Source organism: Bufo gargarizans, chromosome 6, assembly GCF_014858855.1.
Source record: "Bufo gargarizans isolate SCDJY-AF-19 chromosome 6, ASM1485885v1, whole genome shotgun sequence".
NCBI lineage: Eukaryota > Metazoa > Chordata > Amphibia > Anura > Bufonidae > Bufo > Bufo gargarizans.
In genome coordinates, this window is record NC_058085.1 from 164,276,085 (window position 1) to 164,289,344 (window position 13,260).

At 40.0% G+C, this 13,260-nt stretch overlaps 2 protein-coding genes across 2 annotated transcripts in view; one reads left to right on the forward strand and one right to left on the reverse strand.

Moving 5' to 3' along the window:
* Window positions 1-13,260, reverse strand: part of CDH23 (cadherin related 23) — a 1,302,172-nt gene that overhangs the window by 212,722 nt on the left and 1,076,190 nt on the right.
* The window catches only part of VSIR (V-set immunoregulatory receptor), a 75,326-nt gene that overhangs the window by 48,637 nt on the left and 13,429 nt on the right, over window positions 1-13,260 (forward strand). Inside the window, exons 2-4 of the mRNA XM_044300082.1 lie at window positions 1,383-1,724; window positions 5,306-5,359; window positions 7,254-7,361. Of these exons, the coding sequence (XP_044156017.1) occupies window positions 1,383-1,724; window positions 5,306-5,359; window positions 7,254-7,361 (504 nt within the window). The remainder of the gene's footprint in view (window positions 1-1,382; window positions 1,725-5,305; window positions 5,360-7,253; window positions 7,362-13,260) is intronic.

Consider the following 13,260-nt stretch of genomic DNA (forward strand, 5'->3'; position numbering starts at 1 on the left):
TCCATATCATCACACCAACAGTTGGGGCAGTGTGTTGCTCCACAGCAAAGATAGGATTGAAGCACTCACCGCGAGACCTCAATACTAAAACCCGACCTCCGATGGGCCTCAAACAGATCTTAGATTTGTTGCTAAAGATGTTACGGTTCCAGTACATAGCAGTCCAGGTTTCTAATTCATGACACCACTGCAAACAAAGGCATGAGTGGATGACAAAGTCAATGGCAGGACATATAATGGGACCGTGGTACCAAATTTCCTTCTGCCAAGCATCAGGAAATGGCCATGGCAGAGACAGGGGTGTGTAATGAAGGTGCCACCTGTGTCCAGATGGAGCACAACAAAACTCTGGGAGCTGCTCACATATGGATCAAACAGTCCTCTCTATTGGTGATCTGTCTGGGCTGTCCGGAGCCTGTGTGCCCTCAAGTAATCACCGCTCCCAAGACCTCCTTACAGCTAGGTCAGAATGACCTAAATGGTGGTAAATTTGTTGAAATGATAATGCTGCTTCTCTCAGTCCAGTTATGCACTCCTATGTCAAAGTCTGTCAAATGGGCAAAATATCTGCAAGTGCATATGGGCATGTCTGGCAGTTAGCAATCTCTCAGCAAGAAGAACGCTAGCCAAAAGTAGCCTCAGAGTCTTTGTAGGGCAGTCAGGAAAGCACTTTTATATCCTCTTGTATTTGAAGTGTTGCAAATAACAAGTGTGGTGGAACAGTAGAAATACAGAATACACATTTTGTTACTGTAAACGCAGATTTCCTTGTTTACTATGATTATAATATTTTTCCCTAATATGGAAAGACATATGTCAGCAGATCTGTACCTATGAAACTGGCTGACCTGTTGCATGTGCACTTGGCAGATGAAGACATCTGTGTTGGTCCCATGTTGATATGTGCCTGCATTGCTGAGAAAAATGATGTCTTAATATATGAATATTACACCTAGAGGCTCAACTCTCTCTGTAACTGTTGTGCCCTCTGCCCATTAAATGACAGGACCAGGCAGCGTAAACCTCATCACACTTGGCCCTATCAATCAAAGTGGAGAGGGCACGGCAGTAGCAGAGAGAGCAGAGCCCCTAGGTGTAACAGCACCTAGAGACTCATTTGCATATATTAAAACATCATGTTTCTCAACAGATGAACATGGGAGCAACACAGATGCCCTTTAATGTTATATGCTATAATACTGTATCATATTTTATAGTTGTGTTCTACGTTCAAGCTATATATCTTGCTTCTTCAAATAATTCAAACAACAAAATCTTTTATTCAGGGAGTAGTTCCACCTTACTCAACTTCTGGGGTTTGAGATTTACAAAGTTTCACTATTCAGAGTTACAACAGACTTTGTTTTCTCATTTTCCCGTAGATCAGATCGACGCATACTCCGTCACTGCTCCATACGTAAAGTATATATGTCCAGAAGGGCAGAATGTGAACCTCACTTGCACCATCAGTGGAAACCCAAAGGAGCCACACGAACAACTGGCCATACATTGGACTTTTACTAAGGAAAGAAACCCAGACTGCAGAGATCATGACAATCACAAAATACATCAAGGAGGCCCTCGACATGGCAAGGTGTTTCACAAAACTCTTATGAACGTCTCAGAACTGAACAATGGCGGGTACTGCTGTTTACTGTACGAGACAGATAAGAAACATTATCGACACATGTCCCACAGTTATATAGATTTTCAGGTGAAAAAAGGTAATGACATTTTTGAAGTTCAACATTCCTGACTAGAGATGAACAAAGTTTGGTAAAATTCGATGTGGCTGTTTTGCTGAATTTTATTAAAAAATCAGCTATGTGATGAATTGTAAAAGTAATGGGTACAATGACAGAAAACGGAGACTGCGAAGCTCCTCGTCATTGTACTCCTCAGATGCTGCATTCAAACATGATCGCAGTATCTGATATACATAAAAGAGTGTAAAATAAAAAATAAATAAACTTACCTCATCCATTTGTTTGTGACGGGCCGGCCGCCGCCATCTTGCTTGAAGGTCTGGAGAGCAAAATCTCACGTGGCCCAAGATGACGTCATCACACCTGGTGATGTAATATGTCACCACGCACGGGATTTTGGCCAAGATCTTCAAGCAAGATGGTGGTGGGCAACCAGTCCTGAGCAAATGGATGAGGTATTTTTTTATTTATATACTATTTTAGGTTAAATTGATTCGCTACCTCGAAGGATGTGGAAATTCGGCTTTAAATGTATCCTGAAATTCCCCAAATCTATTCCTAACATTTTCAATACACAGAAGTGTGAAAACATGGTAAATGGATGTTGCCACATACATCTCTACATCCTATGACTGTAATTTTAATAAAGAGGAATTAAATAGTGATGAGCAGCAGGGGTCATATTCGAATTCGCGATATTTCGCGAATATTTTGTAGAATATTCAGCAAATATTTGTGAATTTGAATATTCGTTATATTCTACGATTTTTTTTACTCTGAAAATCGGCAAGGTAATGATCGCATAATATGCGAATTTTCGGAATGCAAATTTTTATTGCAAATTTTTCAATTGCCGAGCACAAACATGATTCCTCCCTGCTTCTTGCTTGTGGGCCAATGAGTCATAGCACTATATCGAATATATTAGTTTTTTTTTAATATTCATAATATTCTAAAACAAGAATATATAACAATACAGAGAATATTCGAAAAAAACGAATGTAGAGCAATTTAGCTAATATAGTGCTATAATCTTTTTTTCATAGTTGTAATTTTTTTTCCAATCTGAACTTCAGATAAGAAAAAAATTACAACTATTAGACAAAGAAGATTATAGCACTATATTAGCTAAATTGCTGTATATTAATTTTATTTTTTTCGAATATTCGCTATATTACTATATATTCTTGTTTTAGAATATTATGAATATTCAAAAAAAAAATAATATATTCAATATAGTGCTATGACTCATAGGCCCACAAGCAAGAAGCAGGGAGGAATCATGTTTTCACTCGGCAATTGAAATAGTAGCGATAAAAATTTGCATTACGAAAATTCGCAATAAAAAAAATCTTGAATATTCAAAATTACGAATATATATTACTATATTCTAAATATTCCTGAATTTTCGAAGTACCTATATTCGCGATATAAATTTGCAATTAGAATATTTGTAATCAACACTAGAATTAAACCATTGATCAGTGACACTTGCAGTTTTCTTCTTGGAGGATTTTCAAGTAGGGTTGCTTCAATACCAAAATTTTTATTCGGTTTCGATACCATAAAAAAGTATTGCGAAACTCGATACCATGCGAAAACAATAAAAACACTAAAAAATTGTGTGCGTTCCGCTTTTTATGGAACGCCCATAAAAAGAACAGTCCTATCTTATTTTTTGGGGGGACAAGGTGACCAAAAAATGGCGAATCATGCTGTTTTTTTTTTTTTTTTTTCCTGTTATGGTGTTTACCACATAGGATATCTTTTTAATAGTTTGGGCTTTTCGGACGTGGAAATATGTAATATGTTTATTTATTTATTGTTTATATGTGAAATTGGGAAAGAGGTTGATTTATACTTAATATTTTGGTGTTTTTTAAAACTTTATTTACTGCTTATTTAATAACTTTTCCCCCCTTAGGGGCTATAACCTGGGATCTTTTGATCCCTTGTTCTATTCACGCTAATAGAGCTCTATTAGGGTGAATAGGACTTTACACTCTACCTGCTGCCCTGTGCATAGTACACACAGCAGCAGGGAGCTTACCATGGCAGCTAGGGCTTCAGTAGCATCCTGGCTGCCATGGTAACCGATCGGAGCCCCAGGATTACACAGCTGTGGCTCAGATCAGAAGCTGCCACTGCCACCAATGAGGAGGAGGGGAGAGGGACCCTGTAGCCACTGCCACCAATAATTTTAATACTGGGAGGGCTTGGGTGGGGCGTACTGCGCCACCAATGATTTTAAAACTGGGGAGGAGGGGGGCGCACTGCACCACCACTGATTTAATACTGGGTAGGAGGAAGGGCGCACTGCGACACCAATGATAATTAATGTTTAATACAGGAGGCTGGTTGCAGGCAGCAGAATCACATAGCCGTCACCCAGCCTGTATGACAGTAAGCTGTGATCAGCGGCAGTTAACCCCCGGGGCTTAACTGCCACTGATTGCAGCTTCCTTTCATAGAGGCTGGGCGACAGCTATGTGATTCTGCACCCAGCCTCCTGCATTTGTATTAAACATTAAAGAGGACCTTTCATGGGTCCATATTTTATTAACTAAGTAGCAGGACATGTAGGGCATACATGGGTGATGTCCCTGCACTTACTATTATTTCTGGGCCCACTCCGTTGCACTGCTGTGGCCCCCACTACAGTCTCCCGCACTGTATGCTAAGTAATAGCATCGGAGCACCAGGGAGGAGACATCAGCTTTTCTCTATGGGAGAAGGTGAGTTTTCTTTTTCTCCCTGGCTGTGACGTTCTGTGCTGCGATTGGACAGTGCTACAACCAGGGAGAAGGAACGCCCAGGGAGAAAAGCTAATGTCTCCACCCTGGTGTTCCGATGCTGTTACTTAGCATACAGCATGGGACACTGTAACGGGGGCCACAGCGGAGCAACGGAACGGCAACCAGAAATAATATTAAGTGCAGGGACATCCTATGTATGCCCTACATGTCCTGCTACTTAATGAATAAAGTATGTACCTATGGGGTCCACTCTTTAACTTTCATTGGTGGCGCAGTGCGCCCTCCCCTCCTCCGCCCCTCTCTTTCCTGCTTGGTGGCACTGTCGGTTCAGGGGGCGGGAGAGAGGGACTCCTTCTCCCCTGTGCTGCTGAGCGATCATGGCGTGCACTGAGAGCCGCGTGCTTCATGCTCTGAGATACTAGACTGCGCAGTAGTGTATCCTAGTATCGAAAAATGTAAAATCCCGGTATCGAGGTCGATACCGGACAAAAGTATCGAATGGCTTCTTCTCAGAAGCTGAGAGGGCACCACAGCAGGCACCTGGAGGAAAAGCTGGTGATTAGCAAAAACGCTAATCCTGGACATTTAACCATTCAGATGCCATGGTAAATTGCAACCTCAGCATCCTTCTGGGGCCTAAATAGCTTTCCCTCACCGAGGTTGAGGGGGCCATTTGGTTGCTATGGCAGCCTCGGGTTTGTGGCAAGGCTCCGTAGGTACACAGAGAATCTCCCATAGGCTGCAATGTTAATTTTGACCCTCTGGGCAACCCCTTTAAGTTATTACAACAACAGACTACACATTTGATTTCAGAATATTCAATTTCTCTCTCTTATATTTTAGATGACCCGAATCTAAAGACATGTTTACTTCATTCACAGGACCAAGCGAATGATGGTGAGGGGGTGTATACTTTTCTCTTTTTATGTGCTTATGTTTGCAAATGATAACCTACTTATATTTAACAGAATAACAGAACTAAATTGTAAGGGCATCAAGCAACCCTAAGTATGAAAACAGGCAAACAATGAAACAATATCAGCTAACCCCCGTGTCCTGGATCATGTGCATGTATCCCAATGTAATGTTTGGCGCGCTGATGGCTCCTGGTCAGTTACCCTTATGATGAAAAATCCTCATAGGATTTAAAATGCGTAAATAGTTTGTCCTGCTTTTTATGGTTGTAAACCACTTGCTTTTAATATATAATATTAATATATAGCTAATAGATTTTGTTAAGATTGGGTACTGGAACGTCCTGTACGTATCCTAAATATGAATATCTTAGGTCAAAAGTATCAGAGCAAATAAAATAAAACTAGGAACCCTTAGTTCAAAAGATACATAAAGCTCATTAATAGAAATAAGTAATATATATGATACACACAAAGTATATTTCAACCTGCCCATGTGTGGGAGCATCCCTGTTTCTATCTATTCCCTATCTGCTTGAGGCAGCTGACTTGAAAAAGGTGACCCCCCCCCCCCCCCTCACCCTAACTGCTCTAAAGAGGGAGGCAAAAAAAAAAAACATGAGGTAGAAGACAATGTTCCTGATTTTAGGGGAGAAAATTCCTTCCCAACTCCAATCAGGCAAATAGAATAACTCCCTGGATCAACAACCCTTCTCCAGATATCTAATAACTATAACCTGTAATATTATTACACTCCAGAAATGCATCTAGACCCCTCTTGAACTCTTTTAGTAAATTCACCATCACCACCTCCTTGGGCAGAGAGTTCTAGAGTCCCACTGCTCTTATAGTAAAAAATAATTTTCCATGCTGATGGAGAAACCTTCTTTCCTCTAGATGTAGAGGTCTAAAATCGACAAAGGTCCATCAAAACTTGTTTGAACTTTGTGTATCTTATGAACTGAAGGTACTTATCTGTTGCATATATTTTAAAGCCAGATGCTCCTCTAAATGCACAACTCTGAGTGGAATTTTGACATTCCTAAAAACTGGCTAATAGACCAAAACATCTAAATGCATTTCAGAGTAATGTAGCCATTTGCATCAATAATATAATGGACCATCTTTTCATATAATTCTGTGTTGTGCCATTCCTTTATTATTCTTGCTAGAAATTATGAATGAATTGCCATTGACTGCACTGATTGGACAGTGTCAGACTGTGCAGGGATACACCCCTAACTGGTAACACCCAGTTGGACTTTATTGCAGACTGATGGTAATTTGTTGAAAAAATTCAGGAATAAACATGTGACCACTGAGCTGCTGTGGTCATGTGTCGCTTGGGGACAAGTCACTGCTGGGGCCAGAGAGTAGCTGCAGTGGTGCATGGACCACAGATGGGATGGCTTGGACGGGGGCCTTGGCGACGTTCAATAGTAGATTGCATATTTTCTTTCTGTTAAACTTCCAGGTTTGTCTTGGGGTAAGAAAACCCCTTTAATCAGATTATCTTAATGGTTTTGGATAGATTTTCCTCTTAATATGAGAATTAAAAATAAAACAAAAACACATAGATTGGGCCTGTCAGACAGAAGCCTATTTTAACTTTATGGGGACAAAATTACCACTATCCGAAAACTTAAAAACTTTGTTCTGTGAGAAGAGACAAAGGAATTTGTACATTATTTTGGCAAAACAGTTGAAGAAAAATTGTATTTCTGCAGCTTGCCTCATCTGATACCATAACTGTAGAACCTATGGACATGATTGCCTGTTTTAGCCATCTGCTGTTTAAAATTTATTGGTTCTATGACTTTCATAAAAAAAATAATGAAAATAATAATAATGAGTCAATGACATATTTTCCTTTTCAGGTACAACAGCAGCTGTCTTGGCAATAGTGGCCTGCGTCATTGGAATCCTATGCTTGCCTCTCATACTAATACTGGTTTATAAACAAAGAAAGGCGGTCACTAACAGAAGTATGTATTCTAGATAGGAATATTCTATGTATTGATGAAAACCATAAGAATATATCTACCCACATAGCCTGAGTAAAACAATACCTTTCTTATGTCCGTCGGTACTATAGTTCCAGAGAAATATGAACTTTTATTATTATGCAGATGAGCCATTTGAGCACCGCTCCAACGATGCCCCTGGTGCTAGACTATGACACCCCTCTGCTTTTAATCATGTCCCTCTTTCAATTAGATTGCCTGCCCTAGACCTCTCTGTTCTAGCGCTGTATCCCATGCCTGTGCACTCCCTTTGTAGAACGTCACTCTAATGGAAAGAGGGGTGTCGTAGTCGAGCACCAGGGCCATCGCTGGAGCTGGGGATTCTGTGACTGAAAAATCTGTTCCATCCATCTGAAGGGGGTTGTTTCTTCAGCACATGCATGATGTTATGCAAACTGAATTCACATGAATGAAATTTCTGTGTGCAAGGTAATCTTTACAGTGGCTGATTAAAGGGAACCTGTCACCATGAAAATGCAAAATAATCTGCAGGCAGAATGTGATAGAGCAGGAGGAGCTGAGCAGATCAATATATAGTTTTACTGTAAAAGTTAGTAAAACTTGTATTTCATTCATTTAAATTCCTTCTCATTCTGGGCTTTGAAGTCCAGGAGGCAGTCCTATCAATGATTGACAGCTATTACTGATAGCTCCGCCTCCTTGACTTCAAAGCCCAGAATGAGCAGGAATTTAAATGAATGAAATGCAAGTTTTACTGAATCTTTTCCCAAAAATCCATATATTAATCTGCTCAGCTCCTCCTGCTCTATAACATGCTGCCTGCAGCACACACACCATGTTCAATGTGACAAGTTCCCTTTAAGGGACTATGCACACAGCTGGCCTGATGCTATTCTCTCCAGAATCTCTCTGCTTAGTGCTTCTTAACCCCTTAGGGACACAGCCTTTTTACACCTTAGGACCAGGCCATTTTTTGCAAATCTGACCAGTGTCACTTTAAGTGCTGATAACTTTAAAACGCTTTGACTTATCCAGGCCGTTCTGAGATTGTTTTTTCGTCACATATTGTACTTCATGACACTGGTAAAATGAAGTCAAAAAAGTTATTTTTTTTGCACAAAATAATACCTAATTTACCAAAAAATCTCAAAAATTTGCAAATTTCAAAGTTTCAGTTTCTCTACTTCTGTAATACATAGTAATACCCCCAAAAATTGTGATGATTTGAAATTCCCCATATGTCTACTTCATGTTTGTAGCATTTTGGGAATGATATTTTATTTTTTGGGGATGTTACAAGGCTTAGAAGTTTAGAAGCAAATTTTGAAAATTTTCAGAAATCTTCAAAATCCAGTTCAGGTTTGAAGTCATATTGTGAGGCTTAGATAATAGAAAACTCCCAAAAATGACCCCATCTAAGAAACTACACCCCTCAAGGTATTCAAAACTGATTTTACATACGTCGTTAACCCTTTAGGTGTTGCACAAGAGTTATTGGCAAATGGGGATGAAATTTGAGAATTTCATTTTTTTGTCTATTTTTCCATTTTCACCCATTTTTTCCACTAACAAAGCAAGGGTTAACAGCCAAACAAGACTGTATCTTTATTGCCCTGACTCTGCCGTTTACAGAAACACCCAATATGTGGCCGTAAACTACTGTACGGCCACACAGCGGGGCGTAGAGTGAAAGGTGCGCCGTTTGGTTTTTGAAAGGCTGATTTTTATGGACTGGTTTATTTACACCATGTCCCATTTGAAGCCCCCCTGATGCACCCCTAGAGTAGAAACTCCATAAAAGTGACCCCATCTAAGAAACTACACCCCTCAAGGTATTCAAAACTGATTTTACATACGTCGTTAACCCTTTAGGTGTTGCACAAGAGTTATTGGCAAATGGGGATGAAATTTGAAAATTTCATTTTTTTGCCTTATTTTCCATTTTAACCCATTTTTTCCACTAACAAAGCAAGGGTTAACAGCCAAACAAGACTGTATCTTTATTGCCCTGACTCTGCCGTTTACATAAACACCCCATATGTGGCCGTAAACTACTGTACGGCCACACAGCGGGGCGTAGAGTGAAAGGTGCGCCGTTTGGTTTTTGGAAGTCAGATTTTGCTGGACTGGTTTTTTGACACCATGTCCCATTTGAAGCCCCCCTGATGCACCCCTAGAGTAGAAACTCCATAAAAGTGACCCCATCTAAGAAACTACACCCCTCAAGGTATTCAAAACTGATTTTACATACATTTTTAACCCTTTAGGTGTTGCACAAGATTTAATGGAAAATAGAGATACAATTTCCAAATTTCACTTTTTTGGCAGATTTTCCATTTTAAGGAAAGGAATGCCATACGGTTTTTGGAAGGCAGATTTTGCTGGACTGGTTTTTTGACACCATGTCCCATTTGAAGCCCCCCTGATGCACCCCTAGAGTAGAAACTCAAAAAAAGTGACCCCATTTTAGAAACTACGGGATAGGGTGGCAGTTTTGTTGGTACTAGTTTAGGGTACATATGATTTTTGGTTGCTCTATATTACACTTTTTGTGCGGCAAGGTAACAAGAAATACCTTTTTGGCACAGTTTTTTTTTTGTTATTTACAACATTCATCTGACAGGGTAGATCATGTGGTAATTTTATAGAGCAGGTTGTCACGGACGCGGCGATACCTAATATGTATACAATTTTTTTTATTTATGTAAGTTTTACACAATGATTTCATTTTTAAAACAAAAAAAGTTTTAGTGTCTACATAGTCTAAGAGCCATAGTTGTTTCAGTTTTTGGGCGATTATCTTGAGTAGGGTTTCATTTTTTGCGGGATGAGATGACGGTTTGATTGGCACTATTTTGGGGTGCATATGATTTTTTGATCGCTTGCTATTGCACTTTTTGTGATGTAAGATGACCAAAAATTGCTTTTTTTACACCGTTTTTATTTTTATTTTTTTACGGTGGTCACCTGAGGGGTTAGGTCATGTGATATTTTTATAGAGCCGGTCCATACGGATGCGGCAATACCCAATATGTATACTTTTTTTTATTTATGTAAGTTTTACACAATGATTTCATTTTTGAAACAAAAAAAATGATGTTTTAGTGTTTTCATAGTCTAAGAGCCATAGTTTTTTCAGTTTTTGGGCGATTATCTTAAGTAGGGTCTCATTTTTTGCGGGATGAGATGACGGTTTGATTGTTACAATTTTGGCGTACATGCAACTTTTTTGATCACTTTTATTACCTTTTTTTGGGAAGTAAGGTGGGCAAAATTTCTATTTTATCATATTTTTAATTTTTTATTTTTATGGCGTTCACCGTTCGGGTAAAGTAACATTACCGTTTTATAGATCAGGTCGTTACGGACGCGGCGATACCAAACATGTGTAGGGAATTTAATTTTTTTCATTTTTAATCAGTGATAAATGTGTTTTTTGATTTTTACTTTTTTTTCACTTTTTTTTAACTTTTTTTTTTACCCAGACCCACTTGGTTCTTGAAGATCCAGTGGGTCTGATGTCTATATAATACAGTACTGTACTCTGTATAGGGTACTGCACTGTATTTTACTTACACTGAACAGATCTATGCTTTCAGCACAGATCTGTTCAGCACCATGGACAGCAGGACGCCTGAGCAGGCGTCCTGTTGCCATGGGAACCTTCCCCGTCTACCACAACTTCGCAGACGGGGAAGGGTAAGGACTGGGGTGTCGGGGGGCTGTCTGGGGGCTCTCTCCCTCTCCCATCGGGGGGCTGCAAAGGCACAGCAGCCCCCCGATCGGAGAGGGAGGGAGCTCCCTGCGCTGTTAACCTTTTCCATACAGCGGTCTGTACGGACCGCTGTATGGAAAGGGTTAAACGGCTGACATCGCATCAACGATGTCAGCCGTTTATACCAGGGTGCCAGCAATGTGCTGGCACCCTGGTATACCCACTCTACACCAACGATTACGCAATGGGAGGCGGGCGGGGGATCGCGATCCCGCCTGCCGCACCGCCCGCCTCCCGCACCGCCCGCAACCCTCCCCCTGCACCACCCGCCCACATAATATCATTCAGGGGTGCAGGGGGAGGAATAACATATATATTCTGGGCATTGTAAAGTTTCTGATCCCCGCGGTCAGGGACCGCGGGGATCAGAAACGGCAAAAAGCGCATCAAACCGCAGGTCTGAATTGACCTGCGGTTTGTTGCGATCGCCGACATGGGGGAGTCACGGGACCCCCCCGCGCATTTAGCCTAGGTGCCTGCTCAATGATTTGTGCAGGCACCTTGTTCCGATCACTGCCAGCCGGGCGGCAGTGATCGAAACAACACATGACGTACCGGTACGTCATGTGTCCTTAAGTACCAGGGCATCATGACGTACCGGTACGTCATGTGTCCTGAAGAGGTTAAAAGGGTTTCCCATCTTGGACATTTATGGCATATCCCACAGAACGGAGATACCAGATTCTAAAGCCAATCAACGCTTTTAAATTAATATTTCTCTGCATAAAATTGTAGTATATTTGCTGATTTTTGCTCTATTGGACATCTTCTGGAACCTACCCACTTTTATTAACCCGTTCCTGAATGCCTTAAATATGGTGCCTGCTTGCACATTAATTCCTATGGAGCCCTTATGGGCTAATGCATTGCAGTCTATAAAAAAGCAATCTAATAATCTAAAAAAGTAAATCAATAAAAGTTTTTCCCTTTTCCCCAAAACTAAAATAAAAGATAAACATCAGTATTGCGGCACATGAAATTGCCTGCACCATTAAAATATAAAAATATTCATCCCATATGGTAAACAGCAAAACTGGAAAAAAATATTGCTTCAGGTCCCACAAAAAATTTAATACACCCTCCAATGAAAAGTACAAATCAAACCACAAAAAATGTACCCTCACACAGCTCTGTATACATAAAAATAAAAAGTTATGGAGTAAGAATATGGTGATGCAAAGAAAATATATATTTTTTCCAAATATATATATTTTTTTGTATTAAACCACAAGAAAAACTGTATTTGTACATCTGAGATATTATAATCGTACTGACTGAGAGAATGAAATTAATAGGTTAGTTTTACAGCATTGGAAACACTGTAGAAACAAAACCCATAAAACTGTGGCGGTTCTTTTTTTTTCTTAATGATCCCACTCGATTTGGATTTTTTTCCCCCACTATATTGTATGCAACCATAAATTGTGCCATTAGAAGGTACAACCCGTAAAACACCAGCCTCATAAGGCTATGTAAATACAAAAATATGTCGCACTCAACTGATAGGGAATCGCTTAGAGGTGCTCCTACTGGCAGACAACACCCAGTCTAACAAAAGGTAATAAATAAATAAATAAATAGTAGTAGGGCACTCTCTATAGTATTGGGATTTTATTGAATGTAAGATAAAATTTAGTACAGTCGTGGCCAAAAGTTTTGAGAATGACACAAATATTAGTTTTCACAAAGTTTGCTGCTAAACTGCTTTTAGATCTTTTTTTCAGTTATTTCTGTGATGTAGTGAAATATAATTACACGCACTTCATACGTTTCAAAGGCTTTTATCGACAATTACATGACATTTATGTAAAGAGTCAGTATTTGCAGTGTTGGCCCTTCTTTTTCAGGACCTCTGCAATTCGACTGGGCATGCTCTCAATTAACTTCTGGGCCATTTACTGACTGATAGCAACCCATTCTTTGATAATCACTTCTTGGAGTTTGTCAGAATTAGTGGGTTTTTGTTTGTCCACCCGCCTCTTGAGGTTTGACCACAAGTTCTCAATGGGATTAAGATCTGGGGAGTTTCCAGGCCATGGACCCAAAATGTCAACGTTTTGGTCCCCGATCCACTTAGTTATCACTTTTGCCTTATGGCACGGTGCTCCATCGTGCTGGAAAATG